At 45.7% G+C, this 18998-nt stretch overlaps 1 protein-coding gene and 1 non-coding gene across 8 annotated transcripts in view; one reads left to right on the forward strand and one right to left on the reverse strand.

Moving 5' to 3' along the window:
- PTK2 (protein tyrosine kinase 2) overlaps positions 1–18998 on the forward strand; it is a 253318-nt gene that overhangs the window by 72383 nt on the left and 161937 nt on the right. For all 7 annotated transcript variants that reach the window (XM_039232967.1, XM_039232971.1, XM_039232974.1 and 4 more), the window contains exon 5: positions 13717–13943. In XM_039232967.1, the coding sequence (XP_039088898.1) occupies positions 13717–13943 (227 nt within the window). The remainder of the gene's footprint in view (positions 1–13716; positions 13944–18998) is intronic.
- On the reverse strand, positions 10568–10652 carry TRNAQ-UUG. Its single transcript has one exon. It is a non-coding gene; the product is annotated as a tRNA-Gln (tRNA).

An 18998-nucleotide genomic window follows, 5' to 3' on the forward strand; every position in this document is an offset into this window, starting at 1 on the left:
CAGGCTCTGAGCTGGCAGTCAGCACAGAGCCCGACGCGGGGCTCGAACCCACGAACCGCGAGATCATGACCTAAGCGAAAGTCGGACGCTTAACCGACTAAGCCACCCAGGCGCCCCAAATTATTTCATTTTTAAGTGCTTAGAACAGCCCTGGCATGGTAAGTGCTGCATAAATAATTACTTCAACTCAGGACCATCCCCGCCCTCCCGTCCGGACACGGACCTTCCTGTCTCAGGAGCCCTCTGACCTCCCTGAGGCCCAGGCGTCTCGGCGTATCAGGGAAGGCCCTCTTGCATCACGCGCAGCACGTTAGCTGCACACTCGGGGTCCTGGCCGCTATGCAGTTTTGCTTCGGCCCAGTGCTCCCCAGGGAGAGTGCCCGTGGCAGCCTTTTCCCAGAGATAAATGTAGGTCTCTTTCTGAGTACAAGACTCAGGCATAGCTGTGAAATCATAGGGTTTTTAAAAAGACTTCAGAGAGTCCCAGTCAGGATCTCAGCTGCTTCTCCCACCCCCGAGCCTGAGAGCAGACGGGGCCCGAAGCTTTCCTCCCCTTCCCAGAGTGCTCTTCCAGACGTCCGGCCCCCTCCTCCCCGCTCCTTAACTCCAGGCACCAGGCGGCTCCATTCCTGAGTTCGGGTGTTTAGGCCTGTGTTGTACCCATAACACACCCCAGCTGAATCAGCTCTTCTGCCCCTGGCCCGTCGCTGGCCCGTCCCCTTTCGTCACACAAGCGGTGTCTGCCCCGCTTGTGTCTTTATCTCCACGGACTGGTGTCACTGCTACTGTCACCTGAGCAAGAAAACTGGTTGTTGACTTTCCTTTAATCTTTTAAAAATTTTTTAAAAAACATTTATTTATTTTTGAGAGAGAGAAAGAGAGAGAAGAGTGTGAGTGGGGGAGGGGCAGAGAGAGAGGGAGACACAGAATCTGAAGCAGGCTCCAGGCTCCGAGCTGTCAGCACAGAGCCCGATGCGGGGCTTGACCTCATGAACCATGAGATCATGACCTGAGCTGAAGTCGGACACTTAACCGAATGAGCCACCCAGGTGCCCCCTTTCTTTCTTTCGTTCTTTCTTTCTTTCTTTTTTTTTTTTAACATTTTTTTTTTTTTTTTTGAGAGAGAGAGAGATTGAGAGCATGCAAGCAGGGGAAGGGGGGAGGGGAGAGAATCCCAAACAAGCTCCATGCTCAGTGCAGAGCCCAACATGGGGCTTGATCACACCACCCTGAGGTCATGACCGGAGCCAAAATCAAAATTCGGACACTTAACCAACTGAGCCACCCAGGTGCCCCGAGTTAGTTCTTTCTAAGGAAAGTGTTTTGATGCTTTATACAATATATTAGATATAAACTAAGAAATGCTGAAGGGCAAGAGGAATTCTTTAATGTAGGTTTTTTTACATTGATTTTGGACATTTGATTTAATTGTTTACATCTTTAAATCTTTAATTTAATTATGAAGTAGTATTACAGAAAAATACTTTAACCATGTTTCTTTCATCTGGAAGATTTGCAGTTAGTAATAAAGACTTGTTTGAGGATATCTGTCATGATGATTGTGCTCAATAAACATAATTAGGAATCAGGCATGGACTTCTCAGCCTGAGAAGGAATTAGCTTCAAGGAATTAGTCCATACTGTTGTGACCTCCCGGAGACCTGGAGGTCATGTCATATGACACGGATACACCCAGCCAGCCTCCCACCCACTGTCTGGCCGTTCCATCCAGCCACACTTCATTTGGGGTCACATTAGCTACCATTTATTGAATGATGAGGAAATAGATTTCTTCCTGCCTTCTATTCTTCCCACTGGCCAACCAGTCAGTCCCAGAGAGCTCGTAGTAGAGGTACGTGTCACAAGATGTGCTGGGGCCACCACACCTCTCTGTCATTTCCTGTGCAGGCCCAGCGGACTCTGCTTTACACTCTTGTGTAAAGCGCCCTGTGGCTGGTGCCCCTGGGAAGGTGGCCACCGTTGATTTCTGTCACCGGGACTCAATTTTGCCTATTTTTGAATTTTGTATTCTCTTTTGCCAGTCATAACGTCCGTGCGACTCATCCATGTTGTCGTACGTAGTGCTCACTCGTTTTTCATTGCTGTATGGTATTCCACTTAAGAATACACCACAGTTTGTTTTATTATTGAGGGATGTTTGGGTTGTTTCCAGGCTTGAACTACATGCTTGGTGCTGCTCTGAACACAGCATGTGTCTTTTGGTGAACATGGGCCTGTGTTTCTCTCTGGTGTACGCTTCAGAGTGGAATGGCTGCTCAGGCTGTGTAGAGCTCTTCAGCCAGTGCAGAAATCATTTCTGAAACACCTGCAGCCCAGGCAGCAGCATGTAAAAGCTCGAGTTGCTCCACATCTTTGCCGCACTCAGCATCGTTGGTTTTTAAAGTTTTGGAGTGATAGGAAAATTATACTTAAAAAAATTTTTTTAATTGAGATGAAATTCATATAAGAAAATTTCTCATAATGTGAAATTGTCCTTTTGGAGTATAACATTCCATGGTTTTAAGTATACATACAAGCCTGTACATCCTCACTGCTGTCCGGCCCCATCGCCTATTGACAGGCACACCCCTCCCCCAGCCTCTGGCAAGCGCTCATCTGCTTTCTGTCTCCCTGAATTTTCCTTTTCCGGAATTTTCATATAAGTGGATCGTACAACATGTGACCTTTTCTCTGGCTTCTTTTCCATACCGTGATGTTGTCAAGGTTTATCCGTGTTGTCGGGCTATCAGTACTTCATTCCTCTTGTGGCTCGGGGCTCTGCGGTCTGGATAGGCCGGATTGTTCATTCGTCTGTTTACTAAATGTCACTGTTCTGTTACAGAAGGTGGAGATTATTAAGCAGCATCTTTATATTTGTGTCTTTAAAAAATGTTTTTTAATGTTTATTTTTGAGAGAGAGAGAGCACGAGTGGGGGAGGGACAGAGAGAGAGGGAGACACAGACTCTGAAGCAGGCTTCAGTCTCTGAGTTGTCAACACAGAGCCCTGTGCAGGGCTTGAACCCACAAACTGTGAGATCATGACCTGAGCCAAAGTTGTATGCTCAACCGACTCAGACCCCCAGGTGCCCCTACATTGGTGTCTTGATATGACCTCTGGTTGACTGGCTGCAGTTCATCGAAGTTTGCCTTGAGCACGTGGAGGAGGCCTGGGAAGGCAGGTGCCCCCGGAAACAGTGGAGTGTGTGTGACTTTGGCTGGTGCTGTCTTGGAAGCCCTTCTTTGGTTAGGCCACTTCTGGGCCATGTTCTTCCTCATGGTTTCTCCAAACCCCCTTTTTGTCCATGTTAGTTCCTTTTGTTGCTCTAGCTTCAATTAGCTCAGTACAGTGGCTTCGTTACCTAATTTAAGAACCTAACTGTCCACCAGCAGAGGAAGTTGGTACCACAACAGTTACAGGAAACCGTGAGGACCCTCGTGATGGCTGGTTTTCTAGTTGGCTTGGGCCTGAGAGAAAAAGCCCCTTGGATCAGGTTGGTCCCTCTTGGGTTCCAAAATGGACTTTTTTGGGGGGTGATCCATCAATGATTCACTTTCCTAAATTATTTAGCCAGGATACCTATCCTACAGTTCCAACTCAGCTATCCAGTAAGTAGTCAAGAGGAATGAGAATACCTAAGACTATGAGCCAATGAATTTATTGCTGTTGAGCTGAGCCTTTAGAGTGTGCACTGGTTAGTTGGTACACCCGCAGTGTACAGCTCCCGTGCTATAGCTCGGGAACTTCCGGCCAGTGTAGAAATCCTCACACGTGCTAGTGAGCAAAGGGTTACAGTCTTTTCCCAGCAGAATTTCACATCAAACTATTAATAAAATGCAAGTAACTGGAGTGTTCATTTCGATCCAGTGTACGTGGGACAGTTATGTGACTTGACAAAAAGTAATTAGTTCTGTGGTTCTGTTTTGAGAGGATACAAATACACCCACTTGATACCTGGTTCTTAGCAGTCGGTCTGCACTTCGGTCGGTCTGGGTGGGGATACAGACACCCCAAGAGAAGTGAAGACCGTGTAGTAGCTTCCGTGTAGCTCTGTGAGGGAGGGTGCTGTCCCAGACTGCCGATCCTTAGGCTCGCAGTTTTTCCTGTTCCTCATATTCCCTGAGCTCTGTAGGGGCTCAAGGAACTATTAGTATCATTGGTTAGTTATGGGGCCTAGAGTCTAGTTAGGTGTCTTGGGGTTAATAATATTCTGGTACTGAAGATAAAAGGAAATGTGGTTCTCAGTTTTGGGGTGAAATGCAGCACTATTTAGGTTCATAGGTTTAGTTCAAAGGTTCTTGCTACACAGTTTTAGAGATGGAGTGTCTGGGTTGCTCAGTCGAGTAAGTATTTGATTCTTGATTTTGGCTCAGGTCATGATCTCAGCGTTCGAGGCTGACAGCATGGAGCCTGTCTGTTTCTTTGGGATTCTCTCTCTGCATCTCCTCCACTTGTTCATTCTCTCATTCTCTCTCTATCTCTCTCTCTCTCCCTCCCTCCCTCCCTCCCTCCAAAATAAATAAACATTTAAAAAAGAAAAAGAAAGTTTTAGGGATAGAGAATCAAATAGGCAGTTGGATAGGTTGTTGGCTAATGTGCTTGTTCTGGAAAAACAGGGAAAGGAAAGATCGGGCAGAGGACAGGAGCGGCTGGGAACAGCTGAGTAGACTGAACCAACAGAAGATAAGGCTGTCTCCTGTCACTCGCTTTTGTTCGGGCCAGTTTGGTTGTCTGATTGAAGTCCTTCTGGATTCAGTACATGCAGCTGGACAGCTGTCTTCACGAGCCTGGAGGCAGCGGAGCAGTAAGGCCAGCTGGCGTGGGTGGCCTCCGGGAGTGGGTGTTCCTTGTGCCCTCACGGCTGCCAGTCAGGCTTCAGGCACAGTCAGCGCGGTTTATTTAAGACATTGTCTCAACTAAGTCGTTTTTCCTGTCCCGTTTTTAATGAGTGGTGTCTACAGAGAAAGCCCCTTTGTTTTCAAGGCATGCTGAAATCATAAACAGCCTTGAAGGCCAGTCTCCCGTTGCTATAGATTTTTAACTTTTAAGCTGAAGTGGGAGGGCAGGTGCCCCTAGGGGCCGTCAGCACAGACACCTGAGCACACGGAGGTGGCTTCCACAGCGCAGCGGTCAGTGTCGGGGGTCCGGCACAGAGTACACCTTAACTACGTTAACACTCTAGGTTGACAGAGCACTTGTAAAGCATAGTTTTGGGTTCTTTTTCAAGTCCAGAGGTGAGGAGGGCTTAGCAGTGTTAGAAATGCCCAACATAGGAAGTTACGGTAATATTAAGATCAGTTTTCCATCTGGATCGCAGGACAGAATCTCTTAAACATTTGCTTTAGGAGTTGAGCTAATTAGATAAATGGAAAAGATTATGTCCGATTATTTCTAGGTTTTCCTCTTTTTATAAGATCCGGAAAGAGATCACGGTTGTTGTCCAGTGGCCATTTGCCTGCCAGGGCTAGCTGGTGTGTATCAGGTCTTTCGAACTTAATTTTTCTTTATTATCATTCACAGCCTTTCCTTGTTTAGTAATTTTAATATACTCTATCTTTCTGAGTTTAAAAATGAGTAAGTAGGTTATGATGCACTTAACATGTTTAACTTTCAATTTAAAACCTATTCATCTTATCAGCACTTTATTAAGTGGGTTTTATGAATAACAGATGTTTATTTATTAAATGTTTACTTACTTTGAGAGAGGGGGAAAGAGAGCAAGCAAGCAGGAAAGGGGCAGAGAGAGGGAGAGAGAGAATCTCAAGCAGGCTGCACGCTGGCAACGCAGAACCTGATGGGAGGCTCAGTCCCATGAACCCTGAAAATCATGACCTGAGCCGAAATCAGGAGTCAGATGCTCAACTGATTGAGCCACGCAGGTGCCCCAGTAACAGATATGTTTAAGTAGGCGAAATAGAAGTAAGGCTGTATGTTACTCAGCACAAATGTATTCTTTCTATTTTGCCATTCCTCATTTCCTTAGGATTTTTTTTAAGTCTCCAAAAATTACTCACTGATTACTTTCCAAGTCTCAATATTAATGATCTTAGAAATTAATTTGAAGTTGATTTTAAAATCTAATGTTGAGTATTATCAGAAATATAACATTAAAATTTTTACAGTGATACCTCAAATAAAGTAAGTGATTTACATAGTTTACCATATTATATGAAATTCAAAAAATCTTTTTTTTAAAGTTTATTTATAATGTTTTGAGAGAGAGAAAACAAGTATGAGAGGGGGGAGGGGCAGAGAGAGAGAATCCCAAGCCGGCTCTGCACTGTGAGTGCAAAACCTGATGTGGGGCTTGAACTCACGAACTGTGAGACCATGACCTGAGCTGAAATCAAGAGTCAGATGCTTAACCAATGAAGCCACCCAGGGGCCCCCCAAAATAATCTTTTAAATAAAGACATTAGTTGAATTATTATACAGGCAGCCCATCTTTGGCATGGTTCTAGAATGCACAAATATAAATTTCTATGGTTTAGTTAAATAATACTAGTCCTCCATAGAATGGCTCAGATTTTAGTTTAACACAAATATCAGCTCTAATTGTATGAAGTACAAACTCAGTCTACAGATCACCCATAAATGAGAGCGGTGAATTGTGACTGACCAGTGGCCCATCATGCTCCCTCTGTCACAGTCCATTGGTGACTGGTCACTGTGCATCTGTTACTCAGTTTATACACAGCAAAGTGTGTGGTTGTGTTACCTTCTTTGCTAATGATAAGCCCCTGTGACATTTATAAAAATGGATAATCAAAGGAAGGGATTGGCCAACAAAGTTGAAATGCAGGATTGAAACAAGAAATGGTACCACTGGAAGTGATGTTGTGCTTAGAAGACGTGAAGTCAGTGACTGTGTAGCGAGTGGGAGAGGCCTCAATTGGCATAAAGCTGCCGTAAGCCACCGGAGCGACCCTGAGACAGAGTTTCATTAATTTGGCCTGTGGATCAAGGAGTTATTTCAATTTGTAAAGCCTGTGTGGGGAGTGTGGACAGGCTGTCTGCTACAGCGTGACATCATGCAGATGAAGGGACCCAGCGCTGGCCGGAAGGGGAGAGCAGCAAGTATATAGGTGCGGCGGCAGATACGCCATGCAGACAACTCTGGAAGGTTCTAGCTGATCCAGAATTACAGAACAAAATAGCTGACTTTGCTGTTGATCCAGACTTTCTAGTTAATGTAGTCAAAATGAGCTTAGGAAATAAAAGTGGATTTATTGACACAAATGAAGAGAACAATTGTGACAAAGAAGAGCATGCCCCCGACAGTTTCACAGTGGAGGGGTTTTCAGAGATAGTGTGCGGCACTGACCATACAGGGATGATAAGACGTTAGATGCTGGCCCAGAACTTGGAAAGGAGTGTGATAGTTTGCCAAGGCATTGGAAGGATGCTCGCTCTGTATCTTCTGTTCTAGGACGAGGTAGGAAGAGGCAAGTGTTGTTCAGACTACTTTATCAGGTCATTTTATGGGTCCGTGCCCCTGGGCACCCCGAGAACCACCTGTACTTGCTGTAGTTCGAATCCATGTTCTGTCAGTTACCTGTTGCTGATCACAAGTCATCCCAACACTTAATGTTTTAAAATGACAAGAATTATTTATTTTGTTCCGATCTGCAGTCTGGACAGGGCTCACCAGGGACAGCTGTCTCTTTCCCCTGGTGGTCACAAGGCTGGCACAGCTGGGAGCTGGAGGGTCCACCGTCCGGGTAGCTCTGCCACACGGCTGGGAAGTTGATGTTGGCTGTCAGCCCGAGACTCAGCTCCGGCTTTGGTTCTCGGAGCTTAGTTCTCGGGCCACTTGTGTCTCTGGGTAGCATGGCCGTCCTGTTTCATGAGCGAGCCTCCCAAGAGAAGCAAGGGAACCTAGTTTGCCTTTTAATACCTCGCATAGGATGTTTCTTAGCCTGGTCAGAAGCTCCCCTAGATTTGAGGGAAAGGACCACAGATGCCATCTGTGGAAGAGAGAGCCAGAGTCACATTGGAAGAAGAGGGTTGGGGATGGAGTATTGTGTAGCTGCCCTTGGAAAATATAAGCTGCCACATATTGATGTTATAATATTATATATTTAAGTAATGTTAGCTCTTCTGTTAAGTAAAATCAGTATAGGAAATTTAGAATATTCAGGGTAGGCTTTTTATGAGAAAAGAAACCCAAATCTTATGTGAAAGACCATAATTTGGGAGAAGAAAGTTTTTATGCCAGTCTAGTTTGTTTGAGGATTTACTTTAAGTAGGGTCACTGCCAACTTCTTAAAAAGTCTCCAAACTTGTTTATGTCTTAGTTTTTTTTAATTTAATTGTATCAGTTTGCATTCTTTGCTGCTTCTTTCAAGTTCTGGCAAGCTTCTCAAGTTTTATTGAAGGGCTGGCATATTTCAGGTGTAATCAGTTTGCTGTCTTGGTGGGGTCTCAGGGTGTATAGTGACTATCACCTCAGGAAACTCTGGAGAGGTTTGTTTTCTCTCTCTTTTGTGTGTGCTTGCTGTGTTAGGGGCATTTATACCAGACTGTCGGGGGAGGCTCAGGGCGAACTCCAGCATTTCCAACACCCTGCTTCCTTACACCCTGACTTGGGGTTGTCCTTCTAACTCCAAGAGAAGAAAAAGTTAGGCTCCAGGACGCCTTGATGTGTCTCCTGTGTTAAGGGAGTGCCGAGGCAGCGAGGTCAGCATTCGTGGTGCAGGAAGCACTGGGCCCCCGTGCGGGGCTGCCTGGGACGGGGCGGTGTGCGCTGTCGGAGCCCTCTGAGGCCCCAGTGCGGACGCAGCAGAGCCAGCATGGCAGGCTGGCCTTGGTGCTGGGAAGTCACCGTCTGCGAAAGAATTGGGGTAGAACTCGGTGTAAGCATCTGGCTGGAAACGTTTATAGTGATTTGGTTAATTGACTCTGTTGATAGAAATTCTGTGCTTTTGTCTTTTATTTTTAAATTTCATTTTCCTACAAGTTATTTCTCCTTGCATTTTATGTAAGTATTGATCTGAGTCAGACTGGAAATCAAAACAGAACTGGTCCTTCGCCACGGTAGTCTGAGAGGTATGAGAAACCAGTTTCAGTTCTTACAGTCTTTTCGTTTCCTCTTCTTTGACAGCTGTTTGGAAAAGATAGTTCGTAGTGTGCTTCAGGGAGCAGGTGCCTCTGACTGATTAGCCTTGAAAAGTTCTAAAAGATGCGCGCGGCCGCTGTGATTACCGGGCCCTGCAGCGCCTGCCTCTCGGTGAGGCCACGGCTTGTCTCAGCCGGCGTCCCGCCGTACATTAGCTGCGGGTCAGAAACACGTACGGAGGCCAACAGGCAACACTGGGAACTCTGTCACTTGTGGGAAACAGTAGTCAGTGTCCCAGAAAGCCTGTCTTGGGACTTCTCATTCCACAGTTGAGACTAGCCCTCAAACTGACTAAACCAAAGTTTTATGACTTCTTGTGTTTCGGTGACTGCCAAAGAGGAGGCCTCGGTGCCCATATCTCAGAATCCTCAAGACCAACAAAAAGGCAGACATGAATGCCATCGGTAGGGGGGTGGGTGGCGTTAACATGATCCGATACAGAACTATCTAGAAGAGTCACAGAAGGCTTGGCGGTGGAAATATTGCCAATTTGAGACGTTATAGCACAAATAGGATTTGGACCAGCAGATGAAAGAACTAAACTGTAAAACAAAATCACATTGTATCCTGAACTGCTTTGTTCGGGTGACATAGCAATGATTTCTCTTTTTAAAAATGTTTTGGCCGACTTCTTACGGACTTCGGAAGGATTTTGCCATTGATTTGCAGCCACAGAAGTGTATCTGTGTAGTGGTTTTGGTTTGGCCCTTCCTTGACACACTGAGTGTTACAAGTAGTGATTTCTGCCGCTAGAACGTCAGCCCCTCTGAGCACTCTGGAGATGTAGTGTTTCCTCCCAGGAATCAGTGGTGCTGGATTTAGTCATCCTTACTGTCTCGTTTGGGGAGCAAAAGAGATTGCTCAAGCAGTCAGAAGTATAGTTGATTTTGTTTGATTGTCCGGCAGCCTTGCTGAATTCAGTGATTAATTCCAGTACTTTCTCTGTATGTTCTTGTGGATTTTTTTCCATACATAATCCTGCAGCCTGTGAATAATGATACTTTAATTCCTTCCTTCTTACCCACTGTTTTACTTATTTTTTTGCCCATGGAACCTGGCTAATAGGACTTCCAGAACAATGTCAATTAGAAGTGGTGTGGTGGGCATCCATGGACTTACTTGTGTTCCTGGAGGCATGGCAGGGAGCTCTTTCCCAACAGTTTCATGTAGATATTCTTTATCAGGTCAAGAAAATGTCTTCCTTTTCTTACATTGCTAAGAGTTTTTATCATGAGTGGTTGGCAAACTTTTCAGATGCTTTTTCTTGTGTATATTAAGACAACTGTGGTTCTTCTCATTTCTGAAATGTGAATTAATTGAGTGCTTTTTTTTAAAAAAAAAAGACCTTTTTAAAAAAATTTTTAATGTTTTATTTACTTCTGAGAGACAGAGAGAGAGAGAGGGAGACACAGAATCTGAAGCAGCTCCAGGCTCTGAGCTGTCAGCACAGAGCCTGAGGTGGGGCTCGAACCCACGAACCGTGAGATTGTGACCTGAGCCAAAGTCGGACGCTCAACCGACTGAGCCACCCAGGCGCCCCAAGATCATTTTTTAAAGAGCAGTTTTAGGTTCACAACAGAAGCAAGGGAAAGGTACAGATATCCCTGTAGGCCCCTTGCGCTGGTGCGTGCATAGCTGCCCCCATTATCAGCACCCCTACCAGAGTGGTGCACGTGTTATGGTCGATGAGCCTCCGTGAACACATCAGTATCACCCAAAGTCCGTAGTTCACCGTAGGGTTTCCTCTTGGTGGTGTACAGGTGGGAGGTGTGTAAAGATGGGTATCCCTCGTTATACAGTCATACTGTTCTCACTGGCCTAAAAATGGCCTGTGTTCCCGTTTGTCCCTGCCCCCCAGCTCTGCATCCACTGAGAATTTTACTATCTCTATGGTTTTGTCATTTACAGGCTGGTGTGTAGCGGGAACCATGCAGTGTGATCGGTTTCTCTCCCTGGGTAATATGCATGTAAGGTTCCTCCAAGTCTTTTCATGGGTTAGTAGCTCATTTCGCTTTAGCCTGAGTAACACTCCAGTGTCTGGAAGGGCCATGGATTGTTTACCCGCTCGCCTGCTAAGGGCACCGTGGTAGCTCCCAGCTTTTGTTGCTGTTAAGAATGAATGTTAAACCACCTTTGTATCCCTTTAATGAACCCCTCTTGGTCATAATATGCTATGTTTAAATCTTACAGGTGTTAATTTGCTAATATGTTAAGAGTTTTGCACCCGTGCTTACAAGTGAGACTGATTTGTGCCCTTTCTCAGATTGTCTGTGGCTGGCTTGTATCCCTGTTTTGCTGGCCTCCTAGAATAACTTGGGAAATACTCTGTTTTTCAGTGGAAGAAGTTCTGTAAGATTAATAGTCTTCTTCCTTAGCTTGTTGGAAGAATTCAGCTATTCCTTTGTGGGAAGAATTTTGGTCAGATACTGACCATTTTTAACGGAATAGGTCTGTTTACACTTTGTATTGCTGGTTTTGGTTTTGTGCTGCAGTACCTTCTATGGCTTGAGCTGTACTTTGCAAAGAACCGTGTGTGCATCTCGCCTCTCGTATTCCATGGCATGAACTTGTTCACGATGCCCCATTGTTGATACCTCATCCTCTGTTACTACCTTACTATTAGCCTTCTCCTTCTCTTGTGCTCCTTCCTCACTATGGTTAGTTTTCTCCTACTCTCCTTTCCTTGATCAGTCTTCTCTCTTGCTGGATGATGTCAGTTGTATTATTTATTCGTTTCAACAACCTTGATTTTGTTTGGCTTCTAAATAGTGTTGTTAAGATATGGATTTACATAATTAATTTCCAGTCTTCATTTCTAATATATGCATTTAAAAGTATAGATTTTGGGGGTGCCTGACTGGCTCAGTTGGTGGAGTGTGTGACTCTTGATCTCGCGATTGTGAGTTCAAGCCCTCAAATTGTGTCCTCAAATTCAAAATACTTTGAGTTCTTCTTTGGCTAATGAGTTACTTGAAGTACATTGCTTAATTTCCAGACAATTGGGGATTTTATAATTACTTTGTTGTTGTCCAGCTTAACGCTAGACATGGAATATACTCTGAATAATTTTAGTCTTTTGATATTTCTTGAACTTTACTCTTTCACCTGGCATGAGGTCAGCTTCAACGAAGGCCCCATGTGAGTATTTAGTGGGTATTTCCCTCACAGAGGTGAATTGGGCTGGGCGCAGTGCTTTCTGCTGGGTACACTGAGGTTATTGGTCATGTTGCTCATGTTTTCTGTCCCTGGCCGGGTGGGCTCTGGGCCCCTGCACGACCTCCAGCTTTGCTCAGCTGCTGCAGGCCCCCTATGGGCTAAGTTTCAGGATTGGTGACCGTCTTCGGGGACAGCTAGCAAAGTGTGTGACTCGGTTCTCTGCTCCATCCGCTCACCAGAGTCCTGGGGACCCCGTGCCCATAACTTTGTGGCTCACTGCCTAAAGCTTGGCTGGTTTTTTACTCATCCATGACTTGTTTTTGATCTCCAGGCTCTTGAAGGCCCAGGATTGGCAAATACCCTTTGGTAAAAGTCATCTCTTCATGCCCCCATCTGTGTCCCCTGCTGTTCTGCTTGCCTCACAGTGTCTCTGACTCCAGATATTGTTGGGGCTGGTTTTTTATCCGAGTTTTCTCAGTGGGAGTGTTAGTCTTGGCTGGGCTGTTCCCTCACATTCACATGGAAGTCTTCCTGTCACATCCTGTCACACCAGCAGACACTGATTTGTTTACTTTCTGGTTTTGTGTTGTTTTCAGTTGTGACATGTCTGACTCTCCTGCTGAGGGACTGGCTCAACGGGAGGACTTGGTTTTGACCCAGAGTCTTCCCTCACCAGCGCCTAGTACATGTAGTAACTTCTCACTGAATTTTTATCGTATGAAGAAAGAATTTGTATCTCACGTCAAAGTTGTCAAAAGTAGGCAGCAAAATTAACATATTTGGCTTTCCTATGAGACTTTCCCAGATTTAAAGGCTATGATTTTAAAAAGATAATACATTTGCAAACGTGTCATCTATAAACAGTGTAATGGCTAAGTTACATCGTTTATAGATAACACAGTGGATTTTTTTTTTTTTAAATTTTTTTAATGTTTTATTTATTTCTAGGAGAGAGAGAGAGACAGCGTGAGCAGGGGAGGGTCAGAGAGAGAGGGAGTCACAGACTGAAACAGGCTCCAGGCTCTGAGCTGGCAGTCAGCACAGAGCCCGACGCGGGGCTCGAACCCACGAACCGCGAGATCATGACCCAAGCGAAAGTCGGACGCTTAACCGACTAAGCCACCCAGGCGCCCCAACACAGTGGATTTTTAACAGAGCTGAACTAGGACCCCTGGCCTCTTAATCTGTTAATAAAAATTTAACAAATATTTATTCTGCCACTGTGGATTAGGTAGGGCCCTGGGTGTGGGGAACGCAGTGAGTATCTTGGTAGGTGGGGCATCCGTCCTCCTGATGCTCACCTTGGGCATATAACACACCACAGGGGAAGAGCAGAGAACGGTGTTGTCAGTGTAAGGATCAGCATATCACATTTTCATTGATCTTAACCACATTTTAATAGGTCTCCAATATTGTATGCTGATAATTTTTTTTCTCTTACAGAGTATGACAGATACATAGCATCAAGCAAAATAATGGCAGCTGCTTACCTTGACCCAAACTTGAATCACACCCCAAATTCGAGTACCAAGACTCATCTGGGTACTGGAGTGGAACGTTCCCCTGGGGCAATGGAGCGAGTGTTGAAGGTCTTTCACTATTTTGAGAACAGCAGTGAGCCAGCCACTTGGGCCAGTATTATCAGGCACGGAGACGCTACCGATGTCAGGGTAAGTGCATCTCCCCGGGCACGTCCTCCGTGTGTGAGCAGGTTAGATAGGCACAGGGGTTAATGGCACATACCAAGAAAAGATAAAAATTTTTATTCTCACATTACAGAGATGTTAACTTTTTCTTGATATTTATTCAGTTAATATGTGACTGACCAGAGTTTTAGTTATAAACTTTCGTAGGAAAGTAGTAACTGAACCAGATATTACTCATGTAATGCCATCGACATGGCATTTTTCACTCCTATTTTTTTTCTTAACTCTTTAAGATACAAGAGATCAAAGCAATTAAAAGAAACTCTAATACTTAGGAAATAAATTATTTCCCAGAGGGTGAATCTTGAAGGTATCTTCATGACTTAAAATAGGATAGACTCTTCAAAAACTGATAGGTTCTATATACCAGACACTTGTCATGGTTGTGGGATCCAAAGGCGCCTGCTTGTACAGCTGATGTCCTCCTGGGGAGATGCCCATGGCCTGGGTTGTGGTCCTTACGGGCTGCTGCGTGTCCCAGGGCCCCCTGGTGGCGCAGACCTCTCTGAGTAATGCTGAGCGTAGGAGGTGGCCTGTGGGCGTCAGCGAGCAGAAGGGCATCGCGGGCAAGAACAGGGAGAGGCGCCTTCGGAGGCAGAGGGTGCTGAGAGTGAGCCCTAAGACGGTAGCACTGTGATTTCAGAAAACTGAGTTCAGGACGTAGATTTTCAGGAAGTGTTCACTTGGGCCAAGTGTCACAGAACCCCCTCCTTCCCTCCCCTCTACTTAGTCCTAGTTCGTCTTTAAGGGGGACGGCGTCCAGTGCCAGTATGGACAGAGACATCTTTCTTCTCCCCTGTCTTTATATACTAATGAAGCTAATCAATTTTCTACTCTTTAACTTATTTGCGTCAGCCATTTTTAAGCAAATTAAAGGGATTGGTAGAATTTAGATTTGAGGGTATAGTATTATATTTGGATTCTGTGTAAGTTTCTCTTACCTCTATAACATTGCACTGCTGACTATTCAAATGGGGTAATTATTCAGAGGAGAAGAATTCATCCAGTTTTTAAATATGTATTAACATCTATTCATGTGGGATAATTAAAGTAAAATAGTCTCTTGTTACAAACTTTTTATGAAGCTTGATGGCTTTTTCTGGTTTTCCTATAGTTTTGTTTTACGTTTACCCTTGTAAACACAGTCACTGGGTAGAAAGGCCAGCAGCCCATATCCCACCCTACTCGCACTGTTCATGCTGGAGAGAAAGCATGCAGATGTAACTTTTATGAGAAGGCTCTTAGTACATGTGCTAGTCTTAGTGTGAGTTTCAGTTATGGTGAATGAGGACGTTGCTTAAAGCATCGCATCAATCAGCCTTGTTAGCAAACTCCACGGTGCTTGTCCAGGAGGGGACCTTTCAAAGCTGTGAATTTGACAAGACATTTAGTGAACGTTCAAGATTGGCTGTATCTGAAAATGTACCTTGGGAAGGCTCCATGACAAAGGTATTTTAGTATCATATGTACTACTCACAGAGGGTTAAGATCACTGGGCACGTGTCAGGCCTTCAGCCAATGTCACAGATTTACCAGACATCAAAACATTTATATTGTGAAGAAAACTTTAAACCAGGTTCACATGGCTAAGTTAGGAGAACATATTTGTTGAACTTCTGGGAAGATCAATACAAGCAAATCCAAGTGGCTGAAAACCAGGTGGTTTTATTTCTTAGTAAGTGATAAATGTTTTAAAATTCAATAACTCCCATCAGTTGATGATTTTCAACTTGAGGCAAAAAAAATCTCAATTGGCATTGGTTCACTCAGCTTTTCCTGTGATAGAAGGTGACTATTATTCATAACCCACTTTTATTTAAGGCTATAACGTTGAAAATGCAGTGTTATTAGTTGATTAATGGATTTGCAAAACTGAACAAAATAGTTCTGCAGAACTTGTCTGTGGCATATTTCTCCCCAAGAAGCACCAAACAGAAGAACATCTTGGACAAAGGGAGCAGCATATATGGTTAGGCAGGTGCAGGGGAAGGAACATGGCGGCATCTGAGGCCTGCTGACCTACAACAGAGACGGGCAGGGGGGTGGTGAGCTAGGAGTGGAAGGGTAGGCACTTGGCCGAAGTAAACAGACCATTTAATAACGGTAGCAAAGAGGAAACCAGACCACCTGTTTTCTGAAAGGACGCGGCTTCCTCTGATCCGAAGTAACTGAATAATTAGGTTCAGGCCCTCTGTCGCTGCACTGCCTGGGACACTAGACGTGGGCAGCAGCTGAACGCTGGAGTGTAGCTGGGCTGAGCTGATGTTTTCTAAGTAGAAACTGCAAGATTTCAAAGATTTAGTATGAAAAAAGAATGTAAACTATCTCATCTGTAATCTGTTACGATTGCCTGTTGAAAGGATAATGTTCTTGACCCAGTAGGTTCAATAAAATACTTTATTAAAATGGAAATAATCCATTTCTTTTAATGGTTTTTTTTAAGACATTTAAAAATAACACACATAGCTTACATTTTATTTCTGCTAGACAGTTGTGCTCTGTAGGAAGTGATTATCAGAGAGACTGCTTTACTCAGAACAGCACCTTTGGAGGAGTTGAAAGATTTATTTTTACAAGGAAAAAAATACTGGATTCTTGTCATAAGTCAATATATCTCATGCTGCAATTAATACATTTTACTCCTTTTACGTGTATGTGCTAATTATAAATAGTTTACGTGCTTGGTGGCAAGAGCCCATAGGAGCCCACCGTTTGTGAGCAGAGTGGGCAAAGCAGCAGAAGCTCCTTTACGGAGGCGCCTGTAGGACTCAGGGCCAGGCCTCAGGGTCTGGGCCACAACCAGGCTGGCAGCGGCCCCTGCGGCAGCTCCTGAGTATGAGGAGGCCGGGGTGGGGTGGGGTGGAGGCTCCTTGTGGGGAGTCTGTGATGGGCACGTGGGCACGCTCTGTGTTGTCAGCCTCAGGCACCACCCAGATCAGGTGTGAGTCATGAGCCCGGTCATGGTCACTGAACACACCAGCAGCGGTGCACGGGGGCTGACGTCACTTACCTGGGCCGCAGTTTGGGCTCAGTGCCAGTAGCATGTCCCAGGCACCTCTGCAGCTCAGCATGGGATCAGCCCAGAAGAGTCAAGGTTACTCCATACTGGACTGTATCGAGTAAGATTGGTGATCTAGAAACATTGCAGTGGTGTGTCAGGAAACCAGGGTGTGTAGAAAATTCCGTATCCTACCAGAGGAGTCCCCCACTTGGAGAAGAGAATGACATTTACAGCAGCCTTTTCACCAGCAACACTGGAGGCGGCAGCACTGGACCAGTGCCTTCCAGGGGCTGAGGGAGGTGACCTGCACCTCGAAGTCTTCCAGACAAAGCCCTGGTCGTGAAGACATGCAGTGAAGGGAGCGTTGATACCACAGGCTGTCTTTGAGGGAGCAGTTAGGAGACATAATGGGGCCTGAAGACCTGGGAGCCCGGGAAGAAGTGCCGTGGGGACACGGGTGGCCGCCCGCACGCAGCCCCTTGCTCCTCCCCTGCGTCTTCATGGTCTCTTCAGGCTGTGACCAGGGCTTAACCAGCCCTGCCTTTTGCACAGCCTTGCCCTGTTCTGACTGGTCTCGCTCTGATCTTAGGACCCGAGTGCTGCCCAGCTGTGTGTGCCCCTGTCCTGCATCTTTACACTTCTGACGCCAAGAACCAGCCATCCACGAGTCCATCTCGGGGCTCCCCTTCTTTCAGTGACCTGGGTCCCTTGGAATCCTGTGTTGCTCCTCCTTTGCGTACACCTGGCATCCAGAACACGAGCTAGTTCTGTCCACATGTTTTCCCAGATACACACGGGATCCACCCAGTTCCTGTGGCCGCTGCTGCCACACCTTCTTCAGGCCACCACCATCTCCATGTGCATTGCCACGTGGCCTCCTGCCATCCAGGCGACCCCGTTGAAATGACAGCCAGAGCATGTCATTCCTCCACAGAACCTGCCCGGGGCTTCCTGTCTCATTTAGGGTGAACGTTCAGGTCCTTTAAAGGCCTCTAGTTCTTTCCTCTCCATGTCCTGCCCTGTGAGCTTCTGTCCTCCGGCTCACTCCCTCGGACTTTCTGCTTCCGGGACTGTTTCTCTGAAGTGCCGGTCTTCTAGTCAGTAATTTGCTCAAAACCTCTAGCAGCTCCCTGTTGCTGTCTGAGGAAGGCCCGAGTCCCTCAGTGGCCTACAAGGGCCTGCAGCATCTGGCTCCTTGTTACCCCCTCTGACCTCGTCTCCAGCGATTGTCCTCACTCTGCCTCTGGCCCGACAGCGCTCCCGCTCCTCCACCTTTCCTGTTGCCTGTCCCCCTGCTTTGTTATGTTCTCTTCACACGCTTTCTCCTTACTGAGATTGTCTTGTTTCTTGATTTGTTTGCTCTTTTGTTCTCTGTTTTCTTCCCCTAGACTGTAAGCTCTGTGACGGCAGGGGCCTTTCTGCTCCCAGGTATTGTCACCCGCATCTTCAGGGCCTAGCAGGCACACAGCGTGTACTTGACAGGTCCTTTTTGAATGACTACATGAAATCCTACATGAAGTGAGTACTTCTGACGGACATATAAATTAGGAAAATTGGTTGCAGAAGTAGAAAGTAGTAGACTAGTAACCATAAAAGAAACGGATAGAGATTACACCTCTCTAAAACCATAGCTAGCCTTACTGACGCTTCTAACAAACGTTCATTCCTTCCTTACTGCTATTTTCTTTAAATTGCAGGGTGTGTGACAATGCATTTTGTTCCCAGACACCAAGTCTAGGCAAGTACAGACTAAGTAGCAGCTGAGTCGTTGGGCAGTGTTGTTGTTACCTGCAAAGGGTCTTAGAGTTTCCTAAAGCGCTGAACGCACGTCCCTAACTACATAGCACATGCCAAGGCCTCAGTACTCCTGCTGAGCCACTCGAGAAAGGTGATGTAATTACCTGAGCTGCAAGAGTAAACAAACACAGTAAATCCAGGCCTGTAGTTTGCTAAACAGTGAGTATAGTTGGTTGGAATAGGACTAACGATTGTAACCATGCAGGTAGTGGGAAGAATAA

The sequence above is a fragment of the Hyaena hyaena genome, unplaced genomic scaffold, assembly GCF_003009895.1.
Source record: "Hyaena hyaena isolate Hyena2069 unplaced genomic scaffold, ASM300989v1 scaffold_69, whole genome shotgun sequence".
NCBI lineage: Eukaryota > Metazoa > Chordata > Mammalia > Carnivora > Hyaenidae > Hyaena > Hyaena hyaena.